The following is a 26,398-nucleotide window of genomic DNA, read 5'->3' on the forward strand; positions in this document are numbered from 1 at the left end:
AGTCAGTGAGCTTCATGGTATCAGTGCTCTTTATTGCCGATACCGATACTGTGTGTGAGTATCACTATTACTAATAATCAATATCAGCCAGAAATATACAAATCTGTGGACCCCTAGTGTTTAATCCAACATCAGTCCAATGAGATGATATCTGGATCATCACAGTATATTATGAATATATAATGATAGCCCCTGAATTTTATGATAACCCTGGTGTTTAGTGCATTGTTTAGAGCAGTGGTTCCCAACCCTGGTTCTGGAGAACTCCCGGACCTGCCCGGTTTAGTGCTCAGGACTCAACTCAGGAAGGGCTCGGAAGCTCCTGAAGAACATGCAGGGGGTTCCTCAGGAGCTTCCAACACACCTGATCCTGCTGATCATCTGGACTAGGGTGAGCTGGGAGTCTAGAGAAGTGTGTGGAGTGCCTCAACTCCATCCTCCAGTCAGTGCTGATCCAAAACCTAGAACTTCTAGAACCTCTCAGTGGAGCTTCTGGGTCTGTCCAGCAGCACAGGAGTGGGTTTTGGATCTGGAGCAGCTCCAGGGTGAACCACCACCACCACCAACTCAAGCCTACATATGGATGACTACCCTGACAGAGCTGAGGAGAAGGTCCTCACTGATCTACTGGACCAGACCAGACCAGACCAGACCAGACCAGACCCTCACAGTGTGATCACTGCAGCTGCAGGGGGGCGTACCTGGGTGGGCTGCTGGCTGGTGCTGATCCCTGCGTGTCTGAGCAGAGTGTGCTGGGGTCTTTCTTCCTCTCCTCAGAAGCTTCTGCTCCTTCTTACTCCTCTTCTCCCTCCTCATGCTCTCCACTGAAGCCTCCATCACTGCGCCACCGCGCCACTGAGTCCCCAGTGCAGCAAAGCCCGGAACATCAGTTCCTACCCCTCACGCGGAGTTTATTTTACTCTTATTTAGGTTATATATATATATTTGCTGCGAGAATAAAAATCATACAACTTAATAAATCTAATGACGAAAATACATTCATATAGAAGAAATCTATCATGCTTGAAAATACGGCCGTGTCCCAAATTCAGCGCTTTGTCTCTACATAGAAAACTGTTCTTATTTTACTTATTTTAACGTGTTTAAAACCCAAAAATCTGCATATTATAGATGTTTTAATGCAGAAATGAGCAGAGACACCAAAACCTGCCCGAGAAAACTGATCCATACAGGGCGTAATAAACTACACCTATTTAGCACCCATTTAAGTCCCATTAGAAAATATAAATCTCTATTTTTGCAACTTCGTTGGTGTTATAGTACACCACCAACACATTTGTTCAAAGCAAAATATCCCCAAATGTGCTTTAAAACGTTTAAAAGTTTAGAGAAACTCTTATTCTGAAGCCTATGCTAACTAGCTAACAAAATGCTAGTGCTAGCATTAGCCAAGCAGAACCAAAACAACAGAAAATACACCAAATAAATACAAATATTATATTATATATATTAAATGTGAAGAACTTGGGTGTAAAAACGTGTTTTATTCACTTTTACATGCAAATAACTAAATTAAAATACCAGCCACACAAAACCTTAACTTTTGATGGAAGTCAGTGTGGAAATATTTTATTACAAATAATTATGAAGCATTTTTATTGGTCTATTCTTCATAAAATTGTCAAAATGAGCAAAACAACTGAAATAGAAATAAAGTTTACATAAATATGACATAACACCAGTGACATTTCGGTAAAAGTTGAGAATTTTGTGAAGTGTTTGCCTCACTGGTAGTCATGAGTCCACATGCAACTACTAAACTTATTAATGAAATAAATTACATGTGGCAATATATTTGACAAAAATCAATTATTTAACAATTAAAGCACATAACACCAGTGACACAAAGAAGTTATGTGCTGCCTGGTAAACAAAATGATCTTTAAATTAATTGAACAACATGAATAAGTATGGATAAGTACATATTTATGTATTATGATGGTATGCATGTATATATTAAATCTGGATCAGTTTTATACGATTTCTTCAATTAAACCTTTTAAAAACATTTTGCTTAAGTGTTGAAAATGGGTTATGTGACAAATTGACTGATACGTTTTTAAAAAAGCAAAATCAAAGAAATCATAATGAAAATGTGGTTTTAATCTTAGGTTAACTGTGAGAATGTACGTGTGTACTTTTGGAGTTGTGCCCAATATTTAAGCATCCTTTGATAATCTCCAATCTGTGTGACATGGTTTCCTATTCCAAATGGAAAATGAACCCTTACTTGTTTAGCAAATTTTCCTAATTTCTCCAATTTCTCCTAATCTGGTTCCACCAATGAACCCACCCATTTATAGCTCCCCTAGCACAAGCAACACTCCCGACCCCAGAACATGTCGCCTCCATTACTTCTGAAATCAGCCACCACCTCTTTTCAGAGATAGTCTGGTATAGTCAGGCCGTCGACACGCTCTGAGGCAAGCGCAGGCCACCCAGCTCCACCGCACCAGCTACCCGCCGTCTGCGCTGGTCAACATCGCTTAAGAGAGCACCACAGCCTATTGTGCCCGCTCAGGCTCCGGCTGCCGATGGCAAAGCAACATGGCTTGGGATTCAAACTTGCAACCTCATGGCCTAGTGGTTGTGAATTAGACCACGGATCACTCTGAAGCCCCTACATTTCATTATATACACCTGCACGTGATGTGTGTATACGATTTAACTCCATTATGTGTAAATTATGATGTTACTCCTAATTTTTCTTTTGAGAAATTTACCCTTCATGAAAAAACACTGTAGTTAAGCCAGGCTGTGGAAGCTGGCTGATAATCAGAAAATAAATACATATTTAACATAAAGAAGTACACACAGCAAACATCCACTGAACCAAATGTTCATTTATTAAAAAGAAAACAGACCCACGTGAAATCGTCCGCCTATCGTCACATTAGTTATGCCAGACACTGACAATCAACCGTGACCAACACAAACCTACAAATTCTGAAAGCTCAAACTGTAGAAATCAAGGAGAGTAGTTATACTGAAACATTTCAAATATGTAAAACAAACGTCTTTTTTTTAACGCCCCCCCGCCATATACTATATTACACAATAAGTCGTGGAGAAACTCTCAGTCGAGTTACTCCACCACAAAAGAGCCGAACTTAAAGCAATAGCTTGTCCAGGAAAGCTAATATGACCAACAGTAAACAGAAGCCAGCAGCTCCTTCATTTACTGTCGTCAACATTAACTTCCGACCAAACTACTCCCTCAAGCATTATAGTCTGAACCAAACCAATTACCCAACTGAGGGAGGAATGCTTTGAGGCATTACTTTACAGGAAAAGGATGGGCTGACAATTCCAACACTAGCCACCAGCTTTAGTGAAGTATTGAAGTCTCTTGTGGGAATTAAATAGAGAAAGTTCTCAGACGCCAGAAGGAGCACAGCGCACGTCCAGCAAAACACAGTTAAAAAGCAAGTGAAGTCGAAGCCACTGGAGAGGCTCAGTCCTGACGAATCAGTGTTCTCCCACTGGTGGCCAAGGCAGGATCAGGAGTAATGGGAAGGTCCAAACTGAACAAAACTAAATCAGTCTCTTCATTTCTTCTGTTTCGGAGGTGGTCTAAATGGAAGATGGAAAAGAAAATGGCAAAACGTTATAAAAAAGGTCTCCAAAGGTCAGAAAAGCAACGATTATTTCAAGTACCAAGACAGGAAGAGGCCAAACCCTATACAGGTAAAGCTACGTATGGGGAAACTGAACTAGGGGGTCAGAGCAATAAGGTCACAATTGCAGCTTTCAAAAACATGTAATTAAGACATTATTTATTGACTCAAATTCAAGTCCTTCAAAAATCATAGAGCAATCATATAGAGCCAAAATATCGACCAAATAAACTAACCGCCCACTAGAGCTCAACCACATTTCCATTTAAGGTCTATCAGATGAGCTTCACTGTTCACTCAGTAGATACCCTTAGCTAGTTTGTATCGGCTAGAGTCCAGAAGACCCCTCTAAGCTTAGATACTACTAAATACAGAAGTCTGTACTGCTTTAGTCTTTATTCCTCTACAATGTAAACCAGGTCTTCTCCGAATCAAACCACTGAAAAACAGACTCTGATGTCAGACTTTAAAAATGTCTGAAAGACTGAAATTAAAGGAAAACAATTTAAAGGCCAATATTATCAGCGCTGCTGACCTGTAAATTCCCACCACTACAGCATGGTCTCGCTCGTACGGCTCCAGGGTCAGCTGCTCCTGTGGCTTCATGTTCTCCGCGCTCATCTTCTTCACCTCCGATGCGAACACTGCCTCCGGAGACGCCGTCGAATCGATACAGTTCGCCTGATGGGGAGAGAAAACTCTCACTTACTGCTTCACACAGACACCACTACTAATAATACCACCACCGCCGAGCACAGAAGACTACACTGTGCGAGTTTCTGGATTACCTTGATTGAGATGACGAAGTGGCCTCCGTTTTTAAGGAAGTTGTGTGCATTGAGGGCGACGATTCTTGTCTGGTCGGGCTGGGCAACATCAGCAAAAATAACATCCACCATACCTGAAACAGAACAGCAGTGCTGAGGGTCCAAACTACACACAACTAGTCTTAGTTTGTAGGCCTTTATAGATGGAAAGGGGGTCTGGGCTGTTTACGGCTTTTCCGCCAACTGACCTACAGTCATCCATTAACATGTTTTTTGCTTTCATTAATGAATAAAAAGATGTTGCCGTATGTCCATTTTTGCCATCTCATACAATATGAATATAGATCTGGCTCTTAATGAATGGACCAATAGAATTGGTCCAAAATTACATAATAACTAATTATCACTACCATTCAAAGTTAGGACGGTTTTGGCTTGAGATGAGAGGTTTGTGGGGGGCAACAGTGACTAGATACCACAATTTATTAAATTTCAACGTAAAAAAAAAATTATAATAAATATATAAACCAACCCCCTTGGTGCGGCTCTAATGCAAACTGAATGTTAGCCAAGAAGGGGACCGGGCAGTATTATCTCCCCCCCCCCCCCCCCCCCCGCATTACCTATCACGCAGGTATGCAGTTAGAGCCAGTCTGTAATTGAGTCAAAGTACAAAAACCAGACTAACAAACAGCCATTGGCTGCAGCCCTGCTGTCAACTTACCAACCAGCATGCGGTATTTGTGTGGATGCCTGGCGTCTTCGATGATGGGAATAATGTTGGTTCTCTTTTTCGCCACATTCAGCAAATCTCTTCCGGACCGGTGGGAGAACTCCACAGCGTACACCAAACCCTCCTGCAGGGACAAAACACACCAAAGTAAACAAAGGAACGCCGGATTCTGTAGGACAGGGCACAGAGAGGGGGCAGGGCGCGTTCACCCACCGGGCCGACGATGTCCGATACATGGGATACGGTGGTTCCGGATGCAGCTCCGAGGTACATGACTTTAGCGCCGGGTTTAATATGGATCTGGTCGACTCCTCCCAGAATGGCAGCTGCCAGCTTCGAGCGGAAGGGGTTCCACGCTCTGTACTCGATCTTGGTTTCGCCCTCCTGAGGATGAGAGGTCAGTTTTGTTCAGAACAGGTTTGCGGTGGAAATTCAGTGAGAACAGTTAAACGCTGCTGGACCTAAAACACGATACCAGCTGTTCTTCACACTGTGTCCGAATTAATTTTTATTTAGTTAGATAATAATAGAAATGCAGAGTTAAAAGTTAAACAAATTTAAACCAATAGAAATGCTCCAAAATGACATGAATTAAATCTCTACATTGACCTCTACTGAACGCCAAGATGTTTCCTGGTATTTGGAGATACAAGGTTTTTGCGTGACGACTGAACAAGTTTATCCACAGCCATTTATGAAGACGAAGAAGGGAACGCAAAACGTAAATAACATCGTTGGAGCTTCAGTTGAATCATAGCAGGGCTTTTGCTGAGTGTTATCCACTACACCACCCAACCGCCAGTCCCCATCTGGGGTGTGTGTGCTCTTACACCCTGCAGTGGTCTTAAATGCTCCATCATGTGGATCCACACACTTCCTAAAGATGATCACCGATTGCAGTTTGTTCAGACTCACCTCCACGCTAATCCTCTTCTCTCCGTACACGGACTCGCCCGTCACCATGTTCTTCGTCACCAGCGCATCCTCCTTACCCCGGCAGATAAACACACCTGAGGAGTTAAAGATCAGTTATTGGTCGTCAGACCATCAGAACGTCCCGCTGTATTAAATCCACAGGCTCCTACGAGGCAATTCCTCGTTAAGTGGTATAGAACCTATAGAGCCTTGCGCTGAGGTTCTTTACACCTGTACCTGATCAGTACTAAAACCTCATGGTCTTTATAAATAAAGACGGAACATTTCTAAAATAGGAGGTTCTATAGTCCTAATTAGAGATTTTAAGAACCTCTACATTTCCTAAACTGATCTTGGTTAGGACATACAGTTCTAAGAAAAATATTTAATTGGGAAAGAACATGTACCTTATGCCGGGGGTCCTAGAATTAAGATTAAAGAACCTTGTGTAAAATAAAGGTATTTAGGTTTTCTAGAATTGCACAGCCAAACCAAGAACCAATAAAGAACCTTTATTTTCTTTAAGTTCTTTAATCTTTAACCGTATCAGACGCAACAAATCAGTCAAAAAGAAAAGGTTCTCACAGGGTTCTTGATTTGCAGATACAGTTCAAGAAACAAAACTTTGATAGAGAACCTCTTCCTTATGAGATTCTTTTATCTTTAATCCCATCTTAAAAATGTAGGTTCATAAATGGGTCTTGACTTGGACGTGCAGTTCTAGGAAAATTCTTCAATGGTTACAGAACCTTTTCATTAGGACCAATCATTCTTTACATCTCAAGTTCTTTAAAATCTTGGCTAGAACACAACACAGTTCTAGGAAAGATATTTAACTGGGATAGAACTTTAACCTAATGCAGACGTTCTAGAATCTTTAAAGAGTTAAAGGTTCTACTCCTCTCAGAGAAGCTTCCTACAGCAGAACCATTCAGAACCCCTTAATTATCTGAGGCGTGAAGCTGTTAGCCCTGCCCTCACCTTCATGTCTGTGAGGCTCCACTGTAACTTTCTTTCCTGCTCCAAATCCTCCTCTTCCTCCACGTCCTCCTCTGCCTCTGGGGGTCCCTCTACCGCCTCCGCGGCCCCTGAAGCCCCCTTCGCCTCCTGGAGACCTAAATCCTCCACCTACAACAAACAAGACATGTGAGCAGAGTCAATAAAGGTGGTAAAGCTGATCAACAAATCAGAAGCTAGAGATTCTTTTCAGAACAAGAACTCAGTTCTTGATGAAGCTCAAGCTTCGTGACGCTGGACACAGAAAGACCCCTCACCTCCGCCTCCTCTTCCTCCTCTGAATCCACCTCTCCCGCCTCGGTCACCCCCGCGGCCCCGACCTCCAAATCCTCCGCCTCCTCTGCCTCCTCCGAATCCTCCGCCTCCTCCGAATCCTCCGCGGCCACCGCCACCTCGCGGGCTGAATCCTGCAGGAGAGGAACCAGAGTCAGAAATCTGGCAACCAAAACACGACTCCCCTCGACCCAGATGATAAAACTCAAAACTTGCTCGGCAAAACGATGGTCACTTGGTACTAGAGCTGGGCGATTTTATATCACATCGTGAAAAATGATTAGTGATTTACAATAAGATTTTCTGAGCATGTTTAATAAACACTGATCAGCTGTAATTTCATTACAAACGATCTGCTGAAGAGCAGCATAGAAATGTTGAATAGAAATCACTGTATTCAGTACTGGAGAGTACTGATGTATTTAGGCTGTAATTACGTGAATCATTAAAATGTCTTAATACAGTAAAGGTATTTATCAATCACCCAGCCCTACTCACAACGGTCAAATACTACCAACACCAAACCACTGCCCCGTCTGTTAAACATACGCTTTAGAGTCAACAGCGCCTCCGCCATGTTCAACACTCATTTTAAAGCAAATTAAAACTCATTAATTTAACTTTTCTATATTTGCTGTATCATTTTGTATAGCGTTTATTTTTGTGTACAAGTTAAATATGGTTTTGTGCGACTTTAAATATAATTTATTTGCAAAGCTTATTTTGATACTTTCGTATAATTTTTAAATAACTATTTTTTTAGATAGATTATTAAAATACACTGTGGAAATAGTTACATAAATTGTAAAACAAAAAAGTTTTACAGATTATTTAAATTTTGTATAATACCAGTTGTGTGTCAAGGTTACTTTATTATTTTTCAAATACAAAAAATATCTAATTATATTAAATAGAATTTGAAAAAAAAAAAAAAAAGACAAAACATTGTTTATATGCTATTTTAATATACGTTTTTGTATTAATTTAAAATATAATTTAAAATATTTCGTATAATGTTTCTTTTTATAGGTTATTTCAATATTATATAGTCATTTTGTATATTATGCATAAGACTTATTTTTTAAAGTTATTTTAACAGAATTTAATATGCTTTTGTATTAATTATTTGTACTGTCAATACTGCCATTTTTATATTTTGTATGACATTTATTTATATGTTATTGTAATACAATGTAATTGTTTGTATTGCTTGAATACATTGTTTTTTAAAGCTTATTTTAATGAATTATTTTATGTTGTATTATTTGAATACTGCATCATTGTTTTTTTAATATTTTGTACAATAAACTTATTTTGTATAGGTTACTTTAACACGTTTGCATGCTTGTCATTTTCTATAATACTTTATTTGCACGCTAAAAATGTACAGGTTATTTTAACGCTCATCTTGTTCAGCGTCCTTGTATTCTTGTTATTATTTATATCCATTATTTTGTATTTTTGGACCAGCTGCAGTTTTTACACTGTATAAATTACATTACATAAATTACATTATTATAACATACATTAAACCCAATTATTACTCAAAACCTCATTCTTTATATCTATATGTATATATACAAAAATGCACATACTCTCATTCATCTATCTAGCTATAGTGACCTATGTCTCTTATAGATTTACCATATTTCTCCAAATAAACACTTAAAAAGCCCCTATATTCATATTTATCTATCAACAGGTCTGGTAGCTGTTGCCTATGTGCTGGTCATATTACTTATTTTTCTAGTAAAGGTATTATTTCATGTTAAAAGCCTGATTATGAAGCTTTTGAGGGACTGAGAGGATCATTAATGCTCTGTAAAAGCACTGGAAGCTGGTGTTGAGCAGCAGGGTGGAAGTTCCTACAATGGTGGAAACACGTGTGGGCCACAACGTGGAGACCACACGTACACGAAGCTGGGTTTAGACACGAAGATGAAGGGATGCTAAGCTCGAATGAGACTGATAATCGATTTAGGTGGTGTTTATGATCGATTAGAGATTAGTTGCATTAAAAAAATAAGTTTAATAGTGTAATTATTAGCTTTTCTTCGAATTGTCCGTTCCACCTTAAATGGTGCAGTAGTTACATTCTGGCGCCTCAGGCGCCAGAATGTAACTACTGCACCATTTAAGGTGGAACGGACAATTCGAAAAAGAGGCCAGAGGATAAGCAGCTAAATCCATATATAAACAGAAACACACGGTATATAAACGTAAAAACACACAATCTACAACTACTTCACCCTTCTATACCCCTCTACACCCCAAATCCACCCTTCTCCAACACCTCCAAGCCAGGTTTACACCATCTACAGCCCCACCGCGGCCCACATACCCCATTTAAAGTGCCTAAATCAAACAGCAGACCGGGTTTAAGGGTGTATAACAGTCCTCAGAATACTCACCAGGCTTCATATCTACTCTTAATGGATATAAACGTGTATTTAATGAAGGTTCTCCAGGTTCTCCTGCAGCTCCTCTGCTGTAGCTCGGCCGGAATCTGAGCAGCAAGGCTAGCACGTGGGGAAGTCGTCTTTTTCCCAGACTGCACCGCGGCGGGGAGGCGGTGCTACGAGCTCGCACTCGTCTGAACTACGTGCTGCCTATCTAGGGCACTTGGAAGGGTGTAGACTCGTGGCGGACATTTTGTAGTGCCGTTTCCACGTGATTTGAGGAAGAACTGTTTTACAGATTATTTAAATTTTGTATAATACCAGTTGTGTGTCAAGGTTACTTTATTATTTTTCAAATACAAAAAATATCTAATTATATTAAATATAATTTGAAAAAATAAATAAATGACAAAACATTGTTTATATGCTATTTTGAGGAATTTGAGGAAGAACTGTATGACCAGTATGATTGTGGTGGTCAACCAGTATGACCAGCCTAACAAATGCTTTTCCACCAGTATGACCAGCCTAACAAATGCTTTTCCACCAGTATGACCAGTCTGGGCAAATTAGTCAGCTAGTATGATCAATTGATGAGTAGCTAGTCCAGCTAGTCCATTAAACATTCGTAAAGATGTTTGACTAGTTTGGTCATACTGGTGGACCACCATGGTCAGAATGCTGGTCAGCCTGGTCAGCTCAAGCTCGTCAAGCTAGTTTGACCCGCTTAGGTCTTGGCCAGTATCGGGGTGTGTTTCTTAGTTTGAGTTTGATGGTTTAGCTGGTTGACCTGGATGTGACCAGTGTGACCACAGTGGTTGAACTGAATGGCCAGCATGACCATGGTGGTCCACTAGTATGACCAGCCTGACTAGTCAACTAGTATGGCCAACTTGATGACCAGCTAGTCCATTAAACTCAATAATAAAAATAAAACAAATGTAACATTTTACAGAATACATATGTAGGATAAACATTAAATTGTACACTACTTTAATAGGAACACACAATATTAATAATGTCTATTAAATTATACTTTTTGATGTTGACTCATGCTCTCTGGTTTTCGGGGTACAATACACTTTTTGCTCACCTTGAAATAATATGAATTTGACAAATTAGAGCAATCTGCAACTATTGGTCATGAATAAACTGTGAATATATGGTTTTATGGTATATATAAATTGAGCCAGTAATAGCTGTGATGTAATACAGTGGATGTAATACAGTCTTATTTGACTAGCATGCTAAAAAAAACTAGTGACACCTAGCCAATTTAACTATTAAAACACATAAAAAATGTCAGTTTACTAGGCACCTCTTACAGTCAAAGATTTCAGACAGCTTTTTAAATGGCCACCAGCATATGTGAACACCTAGGCCGGTTCTCAGTCTGCGTTCTTGTCTGTACTTGTGTTTGTGTGGACTGCCTGTGAAACCCTCATCAGTTGCAGCCTAAGTACTGCTACATTCAGAAGCTCACATCTAGCCGAGTACAGTCCGGATGTGTTCTTGTTCAGCCCGGGTTATTGAGGACACATCAGGACATGACTTGTGTGGGCTTGGCACTGCCAAATATCCCAGAATGCATTATGCACCACACTGCTAATCCACATGCAAAAGTACCGTATAGCAGCTAGTGTTCAGGTAGAGCGAAGAGTATAGTGTCTAGTGCTCAGGTACAGAGAATAGTATAGCAGCTAGTGCTCAGGTAGAGAGACGAGTACAGCAGCTTGTGATCAGGTTGAGGGAAGAGTATAGTGGATTGTAGTCTTCAGGTAGAGAGAAGAGTAGAGCAGTTAGTGCTCAGGTAGAGAGAAGAGTATAGTGGATTGTAGTCTTCAGGTAGAGAGAAGAGTAGAGCAGTTAGTGCTCAGGTAGAGAGAAGAGTATAGTGGATTGTAGTCTTCAGGTAGAGAGAAGAGTACAGCAGCTAGTGCTCAGGTAGAGAGAAGAGTATAGTGGATTGTAGTCTTCAGGTAGAGAGAAGAGTAGAGCAGTTAGTGCTCAGGTAGAGAGAAGAGTAGAGCAGCTAGTGCTCAGGTAGAGAGAAGAGTATAGTGGATTGTAGTCTTCAGGTAGAGAGAAGAGTAGAGCAGTTAGTGCTCAGGTAGAGAGAAGAGTATAGTGGATTGTAGTCTTCAGGTAGAGAGAAGAGTAGAGCAGCTAGTGCTCAGGTAGAGAGAAGAGTATAGTGGATTGTAGTCTTCAGGTAGAGAGAAGAGTAGAGCAGCTAGTGCTCAGGTAGAGAGAAGAGTATAGTGGATTGTAGTCTTCAGGTAGAGAGAAGAGTATAGCAGCTAGTGCTCAGGTAGAGAGAAGAGTAGAGCAGCTAGTGCTCAGGTAGAGAGAAGAGTATAGTGGATTGTAGTCTTCAGGTAGAGAGAAGAGTAGAGCAGTTAGTGCTCAGGTAGAGAGAAGAGTATAGTGGATTGTAGTCTTCAGGTAGAGAGAAGAGTAGAGCAGCTAGTGCTCAGGTAGAGAGAAGAGTATAGTGGATTGTAGTCTTCAGGTAGAGAGAAGAGTAGAGCAGCTAGTGCTCAGGTAGAGAGAAGAGTATAGTGGATTGTAGTCTTCAGGTAGAGAGAAGAGTATAGCAGCTAGTGCTCAGGTAGAGAGAAGAGTATAGTGGATTGTAGTCTTCAGGTAGAGAGAAGAGTAGAGCAGTTAGTGCTCAGGTAGAGAGAAGAGTAGAGCAGCTAGTGCTCAGGTAGAGAGAAGAGTATAGTGGATTGTAGTCTTCAGGTAGAGAGAAGAGTAGAGCAGCTAGTGCTCAGGTAGAGAGAAGAGTATAGCAGCTAATGCTCAGGTAGAGAGAAGAGTAGAGCAGCTAGTGCTCAGGTAGAGAGAAGAGTATAGTGGATTGTAGTCTTCAGGTAGAGAGAAGAGTATAGCAGCTAGTGCTCAGGTGGAGAGAAGAGTATAGTGGATTGTAGTCTTCAGGTAGAGAGAAGAGTAGAGCAGCTAGTGATGAGGTAGAGAGAAGAGTATAGTGGATTGTAGTCTTCAGGTAGAGAGAAGAGTAGAGCAGCTAGTGCTCAGGTAGAGAGAAGAGTATAGTGGATTGTAGTCTTCAGGTAGAGAGAAGAGTAGAGCAGCTAGTGCTCAGGTAGAGAGAAGAGTATAGTGGATTGTAGTCTTCAGGTAGAGAGAAGAGTAGAGCAGCTAGTGATGAGGTAGAGAGAAGAGTATAGCAGCTAGTGCTCAGGAAGAGAGAGGAGTATAGTAGTTAGTGCTCAGGTAAAGAGAATAGTATTGCAGCTTATGATCAGTTAGAGAGAAGAGTATAACAGTTAGTGCTCAGGAAGAGAGAAGAGTATAGCAACTAGTGTTCAGGTAGAGAGAAGAGTATAGCAACTAGTCCTCAGATAAAGAGAATAGTATAGCAGCTAGTGAGCAGGTAGAGAGAAGAGTATAGCAGCTAGTGCTCAGATAAAGAGAATAGTATAGCGGCTAGTGAGCAGGTAGAGAGAAGAGTACAGCAGCTAGTGCTCAGGTAGAGAGAAGAGTACAGCAGCTGGTGCTCAGGTAGAGAGAATAGTATAGCAGCTAGTGCTCAGGTAGAGAGAAGAGTACAGCAGCTTGTGATCAGGTTGAGGGAAGAGTATAGTGGATTGTAGTCTTCAGGTAGAGAGAAGAGTACAGCAGCTAGTGCTCAGGTAGAGAGAAGAGTACAGCAGCTGGTGCTCAGGTAGAGAGAAGAGTACAGCAGCTAGTGCTCAGGTAGAGAGAAGAGTATAGTGGATTGTAGTCTTCAGGTAGAGAGACGAGTACAGCAGCTTGTGATCGGGTAGAGAGAAGAGTATAGTGGATTGTAGTCTTCAGGTAGAGAGAAGAGTAGAGCAGCTAGTGCTCAGGTAGAGAGAAGAGTATAGTGGATTGTAGTCTTCAGGTAGAGAGAAGAGTAGAGCAGCTAGTGCTCAGGTTAAAAGAATAGTATAGCAGCTAGTGTTCAGGTACACTTATTCAGGTACAGCTTATGATAAGTTAGAGAGAAGAGTATAGCAGCTAGTGCTCAGGTAGAGAGAAGAGTAGAGCAGCTAGTGCTCAGGTAGAGAGAAGAGTATAGTGGATTGTAGTCTTCAGGTAGAGAGAAGAGTATAGCAGCTAGTGCTCAGGTAGAGAGAAGAGTATAGTGGATTGTAGTCTTCAGGTAGAGAGAAGAGTATAGTAGTTAGTGCTCAGGTAAAGAGAATAGTATTGCAGCTTATGATCAGTTAGAGAGAAGAGTAGAGCAGCTAGTTTTCAGATAGAGCAAAGAGTATAGTGGCTAGTGCTCATGTAGAGAGAAGAGTAGAGCAACTGGTGCTCAGGTAGAGAGAATAGTATAGCGGCTAGTGTTCAGGTAGAGAGAAGAGTATAGCAGCTAGTGCTCAGATAAAGAGAATAGTATAGCAGCTAGTGAGCAGGTAGAGAGAAGAGTATAGCAGACAGTGCTCATGTAAAGAGAAGAGTATACAGCTTATGTCCAGAGAGGAGTTCAGGGAAGGTGCAGAGTGCAAACAGGCCCTGAGCTGGTGGAGCCCAGTGTGGGTATGATGAGTAAGCAGGAAGATTCAGTGTGATCAGTCTGTGTGTGTGTGTGTGTGTATTCAAATTGAGGTTAGTGTTGCTAATGAGACCAGTTTAACTGTATGTGGAAAGAAGCTATTCTCGAATCTGGTTCTGGATCTGATGTCCCTGACCCTCTTTCCAGATGGCAGGGGTTTAAACAGGAGGCGGCTGGGGTGACTGGGATAAGAGGAGATGCTGGTGGTTGCAGAGGAGATGCTGGAGGTCCTGTAGGGGTGGGAGGGCAGCTGCAGTGATATCTCACCACTCTCTGTGGGGCCTTGTGTTCAGCAGCAGCGATGCTTTTGTACCAGACTGTGATGCAGAATCCTTTAAAAATTCTTGACGATGCTGACATTCTCCGCTATCGTCCATTGTTGTCTGAATGTACTATACTACTTTTATTGTTCTCCTGCAGAAATTCCTGTTAATTTCATCCCTTCCTGTTAAATAGAAACTGAAAACATTAAACATTAATATCCAGAATGAAGTTCTAATAACAGTAATATCCAGTATGAAGCTTTAATAGCATTAATATCCTTTATGGAGTTCTAGTAACATTAACATCCAGAATGAAGCTCTAATAGCATTAATATCTTGTATAAAGCTCTAATAACATTAATATCCAGTATGACGCTCTAATAGCATTAATATCCAGAATGAAGTTCTATTAATATTAATATCCAGTATGAAGCTCTATTCACATTAATATCCAGTATGAAGCTCTAATAGCATTTATAAATGAATGAGACAGTGATTCCAGGTACTAATCCAGGGTTTTTAATGAATATAATGTTCTAAGAAAAGTTTAATAATAGTGTTCCACAGCCCAACAGCAGGCTACAGTTCATGTTGAAAACTGTGTCACTGTAAGGCCAGTAGGGGGCGTCATTTACTTACACAATAAATAAACCAGTAACTTGCATATGGGTGAGAGTAGAAGAGTAGATCTGAGCTTCAGTCAGGGTTGATGGCCCTTTCTGCTCAGCTTTAAGCTCACCATGAGTTAAAGAGCTGAAACACTGAAAACCTACAGAGCAAATAAACGAGCAGAGCACAGTGCAGGAACACTGAAGACACAACAGACGTCGGGGTTACACTAACAGAAACCCAGCTGAAATTCATGCTGGAAGTGCTTGATGAAACAGCTGATCAGTGAGTGCCTAAAACAGCATCTGACATGAAACCCTCTGGAAATGGTTGTGAAAATCTGGTGAGATCAGAATAATCTAACCTAGTCCGAGTACAAAGAGACCTACCGTTTTGTAAAATGTCACTTTAAATAGCAGAATAAGCATCAGTGCAGAAATACGGCAGACCAGCAGTCTGAACTACCATCACCTTAAAGCGATAGTTTGGCCCAAAATCTGATTTACAGTTTCTCCTCCTACCCTAAATCCAATCAGCAGAGTCAGGTTTGGTGTCTGAACTATGCTGTTATGCTTTAGTTGTACACTGGAGCTATAAGGCTAATGTAGCTAACAGGAATTGGAAGCATATGCCCACCAAATAGCTCTGGATCTTTGAGGCTAATGTAGCTAATAGGTAATGGAAACTTAGAGCCATCAATTAGTTCTGGAGTTAATCTTAGAATCTTAAGAGTTTTTACTTTCATATTTCTTTACCAGCTAAATACAGTTCTATAATTACATATTTAAATACACGTTAATGTAATTAATTACATTTGTGCTTCATTTCTATTCTCTATGAACAGGTTTGAGTATCAGACCTAAATCAAACACAAACACAATTATCTGGTTAAGTTGTTTGAATACAAGTGCAATCCAGTCCAAGACAAGTCCAAGTACAAATACTATTGAAACTAAAGAAAGTCAGACCAGGACAATTAGTATTGATACCAGGTCTGAGTACTTCTGCAAGTCCATGTACAAATACATTTCAGTCCAAGATAAGTCCAAGTACAAATACTATTCATACCAAGACACACGAGAGCACAAATGCTTCTGAGATTAAGACAAATCAGCGTACACTACTATCCGTACCAAGAGAAATATGAGTACAAATGCTACTAAGTTCAAAACAAGTACAAATACTGCTCAAGTCTGAGTACAAATACTATCAATACTAAGACAAGTCAAAGTAACTTTAGCCTTGAGTACAATTACCATTGAGTTCAAGACAGAGTAAACTACTATCCAGAGAAATTTGAGTACAAATGAGAAATGAGAAATCAAGTCCAAGACGAGTCAGAGTAGCTTAAGTCTTACGTTCATGTCAAATCCGAGTACAAGTACTATCAAATCCAAGACAAGTCAGAGTACAGTTACTACCATTGAGTCCAAGCCCAAATATTATTAATACTAGTTAAAAAAAATACAAATTACAAATACTGTTGAGTCCAGAAGAAGTCAGAGTACAGACCATCTTAGGTCTGGAAATGGAGTACTGCACCACCTAGTGTACATTAATCTCCATCACTAGTAGCTATATTAGACCCATAACTCCAGTGTAAAACTCATATGGGGTAGAGGTAGGGTTAGGATGGGGAAGGGTAGGATGGGGTAGAGGTAGGCTTAGGGTGGGGAAGGGTAGTATGGGGTAGAGGTAGGGTTATGATGGGGAAGGGTAGGATGGGGTAGAGGTAGGGTTAGGATGGGGTAGAGGTAGGGTTAGGATGGGGAAGGGTAGTATGGGGTAGGGGTAGGGTTAGGATGGGGAAGGGTAGGATGGGGTAGAGGTAGGGTTAGGATGGGGAAGGGTAGTATGGGGTAGGGGTAGGGTTAGGATGGGGAAGGGTAGTATGGGGTAGGGGTGGGATTGGGTGTCCACTTTCAGATTTTTTGACCATGCTGTCGCTTCAATGTCAGCCTCTGTCCCTCTTGACACAGCGGAGGGGGGTTGGTCATTACGCTAGCTCTCCTTCACACTGATGGTCAGTGTCCATTTTCTTCACGTCTCCGTTGCTTACATTCTCTTCCTCTCCGTCTTCCTCCCCCTGTCCCACCTCCCCCGGGGGGTCGGGTGTGCTCCCTCCACTGGCCGGAGGTGAAAGTGGGGGCAGAGGGATGGCCTCTCCTTTCTTGGCGAGTTCTGCGAGCTCGCGGGCGGAGCAGGTGGGTGTGGGGGTGGGGTATGTATGGTGGAATGTGTCGTAGTCCACCTCGTAAAAACCCTCCTCCAGAGAGAGAACTGGCGTGAAACGCTCACCCCACATAACCTCCGAGTCCAGATACGAACTACGAGCCTGACAGGTCATCCCTACAGAGAGAGCAAGAGAGAGAGAGAGACAATAATATTAGAACACCTCCGGTTATGATCATTATTATTATTATTATTATTATTAATAATAATATGATTGTTATTATTATTATTATTATTATTATTAGTGTAGTATCCTTGTTTAGTATCTATATAAGTATATTTAATAACATTAAATACAACAACAATCAATAAAATCAAAGAAATAAATATGTAACTGCAATGTTTACATTTTAAATCAGTCTTACAGTATTATAATAATACATAATTGGTCAAATATATACATTTGTATTATTATGTAAACAATAATGACAAATATATATAACATATAAAATGTAATAAAAGAAAGGATGGCTCCCACTGGTTGCTATGGTCTCCTAGGTGGTTACTATGGTGTTGCTAAGTGGTTGCAAGATGGTTGCCATGCTATTGCTAATTGTCTGCTATGGTATCCCTGGTGGTTGCTATGGTGCTGCTTAGACATAATATAGGTGGTTCCTAAGTGATTCCTAGATGGTTGCCATGCTATTGCTAATTGTCTGCTAGGACATGAAAGAGCCAGGAGATTTAATATGGTCAGATGAGATGTGTGTCTCCCCCTGTTGGGTATGTGTGGTACTGCACACTGTGCTTTGGGACTGTTTGGTGTTTTGGTGTCTCTCTTTATGAGGTACTGTCACTCCACACAGGCTCACATGCTCCAGTAAGTGCCTTCCTCTCTGTGTGGACCCTGGGTCAACTGCGGTTGGGACCTAGGTTCATCCTTGGATACAAACACTCTTTTCTGTCATGGCGTTTCACCGGGCGTTTCAAGGATTTCAGGACGACCAGAAGTCAATTCTCTGGGTCGTTCCCAGGTTTAAACGCAGCTTTCACCCTGACCAAACGTCCCGAACTGCAGAGCAAGCGCCGTAGAGAGTGTCTGTGGAGTCTCTGTGGAGTCCTGAGTCGTGCTGTGTGGTTTGGATTCTGTGGTGCTGAACTTTGGCTTTGCTCTGCGTTGGTTTTGTGGTTTACGGATCTGCTGTATAATAAAAACGGAATGCTGCTGCTATTTGGAGCAGACATGACGAGACAGTGGATACGTTTCCATGCAAAGATGTCCGCCAATCCGAACTTTCTATTGCACCTCTAGCATGAACAGGTCCTGAAAGACAAAATTCCACCCCAGGACCTGGATATATCATCTTTGTGAGCTGTACGGCCGTCCATCCTGTTGACGAAGACCAGTTTTAGCTCTTTGGACTTCCGGTATGGCACAAAAACTCTATATATAATGGGATACAGGTGTTTCCATAGCTGTTAGCTGTTATCCAATGGATGTGCAAATTAGAGTGTCACAGCGCCCCCTGCAGTGCTGGAGCACTCGCATACAAAACCGCAGAAAACTTTTGCGCAACCTTTCGAGCCTTCTTCCCTGAAAGTTGACCAACCTGCTAAATAACACATTTGCATAGCTGTCCAGTCTCACGGTCACGCTCGAGGGAGTCAGTGACCCACGTCTGCTGCCTCTGCTGCGCTCTCGCTGCACTGAACGCAAGTCTGGCATTAACAAGCATTTTGCATCTAGATAGCATGTCCAAATGTTTGTGGACACCTCTTCTACTAAATACATTTAGCTACTTTAAGCTGCACCCATTGCTGACACAGATGTACAAATGCACACACAAAGCTTGTCTAGGCCCAGTAGAGAAGTACTGCCAATAGAATAGGACCATATAGGACTCTGAATAAGAATACTGACTTCTGACATTAACCCTCTAAAACTGCCTCTGCCTCCACATTTATACAATCCTACAACCCCCACCGCTGACGGGAGGAAGAGCTCCAGAGCTCCTCTGCCAAAAGCTCACTGCAGACTGGAGTTCCCAGCAGGAGAGAGAGAGTTGTGTAGCTGAAAGTGTGCACAGCTGATAGAGTGTGTATAGCTGAGAGTGTGTGTAGCTGATAGAGTGAGTGTTGCTGATAGAGTGTGTGCAGCTGAGTGTGTGTGGCTGACATAGTGCAGTCTGTCAGCTTCTCAAGCCCTTTGGTCCGTATCAGCTGGACCAGTTAGAAGAGCCACGTGTTAAACAACTGACCTGCAGCAGCGCGGAGTCGTACTGCAGCGCCCCCTTCATCCACTCCCAATAGCCTCTATGCACGCCTGTCTTCTGGGTTCTCATAACGATCATAAACAATATGGAAATGGACATAAATGATAGTAAACAATAGTAAATGATTAGTGTAGGGAGGCATAGAGCACCCCCTACTCTTCCTGAAGTGTATTACAGTCTGTCAGAATGAGTGTGTGGATCATATGAACATTATAGAGCATTATAGAGCGCCCCCTACGCTTCCTGTAGTGTATTACAGTCTGTCAGAATGAGTGTGTGGATCATATGATCATTATAAAGCATTATAGAGCGCCCCCTACGCTTCCTGTAGTGTATTACAGTCTGTCAGAATGAGCGTGTGGATCATATGATCATTATAGAGCGCCCCCTACGCTTCCTGTAGTGTATTATAGACCTGCCCGGATGCTGATGGAGAGCCTCTGAGCTCTGTGTTGATGCTCTTACTGTAGCCGCTCTGGAAGGAGGACACTGTAACTCAGGGATATTAATGAGGTAAAAGCTGAGTAATGAGAGCGGAGAGAGAGCTGCTCGCAGCTAAACACTCAACATGACATCACCTCTCAGCTCTGAGGCCTAACTGGCCTTAAAACAAGCGACTAATGACTTCCACACACACACACACACACACACACACACATACATACACAACACAAACAGGCAAACACACAATCAGTGTTTAGCGTTTCTGAGGATGTCCAGTAGGACAAATACACACACACACACACACACACAAAAATACACATACATACAAACACACACTTTGGTTGTATTTGTCACTCACTTCCTCTCTCTCTTTCTCCTAATCTCTCTAGCTGTAGCTGATAGAGTGTGTGTAGCTGAGTGTGTGTGTAGCTGAGTGTGTGTAGCTGAGTGTGTGTGTAGCTGATAGAGTGTGTGTAGCTGATAGAGTGTGTGTAGCTGGGAGGGTATTTATAGCTGATAGTGAGTGTGTGTAGCTGATAGTGCATGTAGTTAATAGAGTGTGTGTAGCTGACATAGTGTGTGTGTGTGTGTGTGTGTGTGTGTGTGTGGTGTTTAAAGTGCAAACTGTCAGATTTTTAGAGCACTTTTGTCCGTATCAGCTGGACCATTTAGAAGAGCCACGCGTTACACAACCAACCTGCAGCAGCGCCCCCTTCATTAACACCTCCGAGCTGAACTTGGAACAGTGCAGCTACTGCAGTATTTTTATTAACACTCAACTCCTAAAGAGTGAATAGAGCCTCAGTGCGGATCATATGAACATTATAGAGCATTATAGAGCGCCCCCTATGCTTCCTGTAGTGTATTACAGTCTGTCAAAATGAGCGTGTGGATCATATGAACATTATAGAGCATTATAGAGCGCCCCCTATGCTTCCTGTAGTGTATTACAGTCTGTCAAAATGAGCGTGTGGATCATATGAACATTATATAGCATTATAGAGCGCCCCCTACGCTTCCTGTAGTGCATTACAGTCTGTCAGGATGAGCGCGCGGATCATATGAACATCATAGAGCATTATAGAGCGCCCCCCTACGCTTCCTGTAGTGTATTACAGTCTGTCAGAATGAGCGTGTGGATCATATGATCATTATAGAGCATTATAGAGCGCCCCCTACGCTTCCTGTAGTGTATTACAGTCTGTCAGAATGAGTGTGTGGATCATATGAACATTATAGAGCATTATAGAGCGCCCCCTACGCTTCCTGTAGTGTATTACAGTCTGTCAGAATGAGCGTGTGGATCATATGAACATTATAGAGCATTATAGAGCGCCCCCTATGCTTCCTGTAGTGTATTACAGTCTGTCAGAATGAGCGAGTAATAATACTGTACTGGATGGAGCTCCACCACCATCATTCCAGAGAACACAGTTCTTCCACTGCTCCACAGCTCCTCAATGCTGGGGGGCTTTATATCCCTCTAGGTCACACCTGGCATTATTAGGCAGCATGGTGCTGATAGGTCCATGATGTTTATCTGCTCCAGAGAGTCCTATTGTATTGGCAGTACTTCTTCTCTACAGGGACTAGACAAGCTGTTTGTGTGCATTTGCACCAGTGTTAGCAATGTGTGCAACTTAAAGTAACTAAATGCATTGATTGGAAGGGGTGTCCACAAACATTTGGACATGTAGAGTACACACTCTGTGTTCAGTGTGTGTGAGGATGTTCTATAAATAGAAGAGGCGCTTTTTCATGTTCTGCTTAACTTTGCCTGGAAAAGCCACATTAGTTCCATTACACACACACACACACAATACACACACACACATTACACACAAACACACACATTATACACACACTAAACATTACTCACACACGCATTACACACACATACACACGCTTCACATTACACACACACACATTATATACACACAATAAACATTACTCACACACACATTACACACACACACACACAATACACACACATTATACACACACTAAACATTACTCACACACACATTACACACACACACACAATTCACACACATTATACACACACTAAACATTACTTACACACGCATTACACACACACAAACATTACACACAAACACACATTATACACACACTAAACATTACACACACACGCATTACACACACATACACACGCACACACACTACACAAGCACATTATACACACACATTAAACTCTCACACACACAAACACACTACACACACCCTTTTTTCTACTGCTTCTCTCCCTTTCTGTTCTCTCTCTCTATTTTTTTCAATCTCTCGCTTTATCATCTCTCTATAAATGCTCCTCTCTCTCACCCCCCTCCCCATCTCCATCATCTCCCTCTCTCTCTCTCTCTCTCTCTCTCTCTCCTCCCTCTCTCTCTCCCTCTCTCTCTCTCCCTCTCTCTCTCTCTCCCTCTGTCTCTCTCTCTCTCTCTCTCTCTCCTCCCTCTCTCTCTCTCTCTCTCTCCTCCCTCTCTCTCTCTCTCTCTCTCTCTCTCTCCTCCCTCTCTCTCTCTCTCTCTCTCTCTCTCTCCTCCCTCTCTCTCTCTCTCCTCCCTCTCTCTCTCCCTCTCTCTCTCTCTCTCTCTCTCTCCTCCTCTCTCTCTCTCTCTCTCTCTCTCTCTCTCTCCTCCCTCTCTCTCTCTCTCTCTCTCTCTCTCTCCTCCCTCCCTCTCTCTCTCTCTCCTCCCTCTCTCTCTCCCTCTCTCTCTCTCTCTCTCCTCCCTCTCTCTCTCTCTCTCTCTCTCTCTCCTCCCTCCCTCTCTCTCTCTCTCCTCCCTCTCTCTCTCCCTCTCTCTCTCTCTCTCTCCTCCCTCTCTCTCTCTCTCTCTCTCTCTCTCTCCTCCCTCTCTCTCTCTCTCTCTCTCTCTCTCTCTCTCTCTCTCTCTCTCTCTCTCCCTCCCTCTCTCTCTCTCTGAAGTGTGTGTGGACAGCTCTCAGGTTTGGTTGGTTCCACAGAAGCGAGTTATCAGGCGGACCCGTAGTAGCTCACACTGTAAAGCACGGCTGTTTTATCTGACGGTTCTGAGTGAGAGCAGTCAGACGATGTGTAACAGAATCTGAGACACTTCATAAGAACCGAATGTCTAAACTAGACGTCTGGGTCAGAACATCTCCAGAACATCAGGCAGGTCTCATTACAGAGCATTATAGAGCGCCCCCTACACTTCCTGTAGTGTATTACAGTCTGTCAGAATGAGCGTGTGGATCATATGAACATTATAGAGCATTATAGAGCGCCCCCTACGCTTCCTGTAGTGTATTACAGTCTGTCAGAATGAGCGTGTGGATCATATGAACGTTATAGAGCATTATAGAGCACCCCCTACTCTTCCTGTAGTGTATTACAGTCTGTCAGAATGAGCGTGTGGATCATATGAACATTATAGAGCATTATAGAGCACCCCCTACGCTTCCTGTAGTGTATTACAGTCTGTCAGAATGAGCGTGTGGATCATATGAACATTATAGAGCATTATAGAGCGCCCCCTATGCTTCCTGTAGTGTATTACAGTCTGTCAGAATGAGCGTGTGGATCATATGAACATTATAGAGCATTATAGAGCGCCCCCTATGCTTCCTGTAGTGTATTACAGTCTGTCAGAATGAGCGTGTGGATCATATGAACATTATAGAGCATTATAGAGCGCCCCCTACACTTCCTGTAGTGTATTACAGTCTGTCAGATTGAGCGTGTGGATCATATGAACATTATAGAGCATTATAGAGCGCCCCCTATGCTTCCTGTAGTGTATTACAGTCTGTCAGATTGAGCGTGTGGATCATATGAACATTATAGAGCATTATAGAGCGCCCCCTACGCTTCCTGTAGTGTATTACAGTCTGTCAGAATGAGCGTGTGGATCATATGAACATTATAGAGCATTATAGAGCGCCCCCTACTCTTCCTGTAGTGTATTACAGTCTGTCAGAATGAGAGTGTGGATCATATGAACATTATAGAGCATTATAGAGCGCCCCCTATGCTTCCTGTAGTGTATTACAGTCTGTCAGAATGAGCGTGTGGATCATATGAACATTATAGAGCATTATAGAGCGCCCCCTATGCTTCCTGTAGTGTATTACAGTCTGTCAGAATGAGCGTGTGGATCATATGAACATTATAGAGCATTATAGAGCGCCCCCTACTCTTCCTGTAGTGTATTACAGTCTGTCAGAATGAGAGTGTGGATCATATGAACATTATAGAGTGCCCCCTACACTTCCTGTAGTGTATTACAGTCTGTCAGAATGAGTGTGTGGATCATATGAACATTATAGAGCATTATAGAGCGCCCCCTACGCTTCCTGTAGTGTATTACAGTCTGTCAGAATGAGCGTGTGGATCATATGAGCATTATAGAGCATTATAGAGCGCCCCCTATGCTTCCTGTAGTGTATTACAGTCTGTCAGAATGAGCGTGTGGATCATATGAACATTATAGAGCATTATAGAGCGCCCCCTACACTTCCTGTAGTGTATTACAGTCTGTCAGAATGACTGCTCCATTACGTACGGTGAACATCATACAGCGGAGAGGAACAGCAGTGGTAACAGTACAGTACGGTGAACTCTCGCAGCAGACGGAGGAATAAAAAGCCCATTACTTGTCTGCTCTCCCACGCAGCTGTTTCAGACTTCGCCAAAGTATTTAAATCATCCCGTTAAACTCATCTCCTACAGCCTCCGGCACATCCATCCGCACTAAAAAGTTCCTATTTACTGATCTGTGGTCTAATTACGGCTTTTGTAGGCCTCCATCTGACAGAAAGTAGGATGACCTTGACTAACAAGGGTGCGGAGACACGGAGTAGAAACGCTGCAAAACCAACATGTGGAAACATTCAATTAAATCCATCAGTGCCTCCAACACACGAGCTGCAAACGACTCGGAGAGAGAGAGAGAGAGAGAGAGAGAGAGAGAGAGAGAGAGATTTCTATCACTAATTTTCTTCTCAGCAAATGTTCTCTTTCTGCTGTATATCTGCTTATTAATGTAAACTATTTTGACAAAAGTATTGGGACACCTGCTTATAATCCATACTTTCTTCTGAAATCAAGGATATTAAAAAGAGTTGATTCTTTTTCATTTGGAGTAACTGTCTCTACTGTCCAGGGACGAAGGCTTTCTATTACATTTTGGAGGAGCAGCATTGCTGTGAGGATTTGATTGCATCCAGCAGCGACAAGAGCATTAGTGAGGTCAGGATGTTGAATGATGATAATCACCACCTCACCTCATCCCCAACTTCCCAACTCATCCCATCCAAAAGTACTGGATGGAGCTCCACCACCATCATTCCAGAGAACACAGGGAGAACTAAGGGCTACGTCTTTAGCTACGCCCATAGCTACGCCCATGGCAACAAGACCAGCATATAACGTGTAAACATTAGGATTATGAACGTCTGATTGTGGTGTATAAAAATAATAAGTCATTACTCTGCATGTCTTTAAGGTCGCTTCGCCGTCGGGCACTGGACTGCCTCAGTTAGCCTCCCTGCCAGCGTTACCCTCGCAATCTGGCACACAGGACAATACCTGAACCAATTAGCCAGGTATAATTGTAGCCCTTGTCAAGCGCTTTCACAGTCGATGTTCATTAGTGATTCCCAGGGAGATTCCCCCGCTAATCCCGCTAACGGTGCGGCTAACAAAAGAGCTCAGTTCAGAGTGTCACCTTTTAGATCAGATCTGCACATCATTAGCATCCGCGGCCAGAAACGTCTCGCTTTCAAAGTGTTGACTCATTCTGGACTGTAAATATTTGAACCGAGCGGCGGAAATGTGAAGTGGACGATTAGCATTCTGAACGCGTCCTGCTGGAATGCATTAGCTCCCGACTTCTGGTCCCGTATGCAGCTAGCGCTTCAGATGGCCACCCCCCCGGGTCTCTCTCTCCCTGTCTCTCTCTCTCTGTCTCTCTCTCTCTGTCTCTCTCTCTCTCTCTCTCTGTCTCCACATTTTACATTTACATGTACAGTATCTGTCAGAGCGGCTCGCGCTTCCTTGGAGACTTTGAACAGGCCTCGGCGGTGCAGTCGGAGCTGCCAGCACACAAATACTCAACATGCATCAGCCTGAAGGTCAACTGCTCTCCTAATGGGACGTTAGAGCTGGTAGTAACAGAGAATCATACTATTACATATAAAATGTGCAAAATGTATAAAATCTCAAAACTGTAATTCAGTTTATTTAAATATGGCTTCAATCTTCAAAGCATTTACTTAGAAAAGCACCTAATTATCATAACATAAAAACTGCCACCCTATATATTATCATTGCTGAAAAACATGTATCTTCAAAATCGTGAGTTTGCAG

At 42.3% G+C, this 26,398-nt stretch overlaps 3 protein-coding genes across 3 annotated transcripts in view; all 3 read right to left on the reverse strand.

Annotated features, from left to right (window-relative positions):
* Window positions 1-837, reverse strand: part of alkbh8 (alkB homolog 8, tRNA methyltransferase) — a 9,505-nt gene extending 8,668 nt beyond the window's left edge. Inside the window, 2 exon segments of the mRNA XM_072659850.1 lie at window positions 702-755; window positions 757-837. Coding sequence (XP_072515951.1) covers window positions 702-755; window positions 757-837 — 135 coding nt within the window.
* A 2,009-nt stretch (window positions 838-2,846) lies between these two features.
* fbl (fibrillarin) lies at window positions 2,847-9,881 on the reverse strand. The gene is made up of 9 exons (XM_072692542.1): window positions 9,755-9,881; window positions 7,328-7,477; window positions 7,035-7,181; window positions 6,054-6,148; window positions 5,352-5,522; window positions 5,130-5,262; window positions 4,427-4,539; window positions 4,174-4,319; window positions 2,847-3,594 (listed from the first exon to the last, which is right to left on the reverse strand). The coding sequence occupies exons 1-9, from the start codon at window positions 9,762-9,764 to the stop codon at window positions 3,570-3,572; spliced, it is 990 nt and encodes a 329-aa protein (XP_072548643.1). The 5' UTR covers window positions 9,765-9,881; the 3' UTR covers window positions 2,847-3,569.
* Window positions 9,882-15,071: 5,190 nt separating this feature from the next.
* The window catches only part of kcnj21 (potassium inwardly rectifying channel subfamily J member 21), a 38,478-nt gene continuing 27,151 nt past the window's right edge, over window positions 15,072-26,398 (reverse strand). The window contains exon 4 of the mRNA XM_072692540.1: window positions 15,072-17,512. Within this exon, the coding sequence (XP_072548641.1) occupies window positions 17,160-17,512 (353 nt within the window). The 3' untranslated portion in view covers window positions 15,072-17,159. The remainder of the gene's footprint in view (window positions 17,513-26,398) is intronic.

Source organism: Salminus brasiliensis, chromosome 1, assembly GCF_030463535.1.
Source record: "Salminus brasiliensis chromosome 1, fSalBra1.hap2, whole genome shotgun sequence".
Taxonomy (NCBI): Eukaryota; Metazoa; Chordata; class Actinopteri; order Characiformes; family Bryconidae; genus Salminus; species Salminus brasiliensis.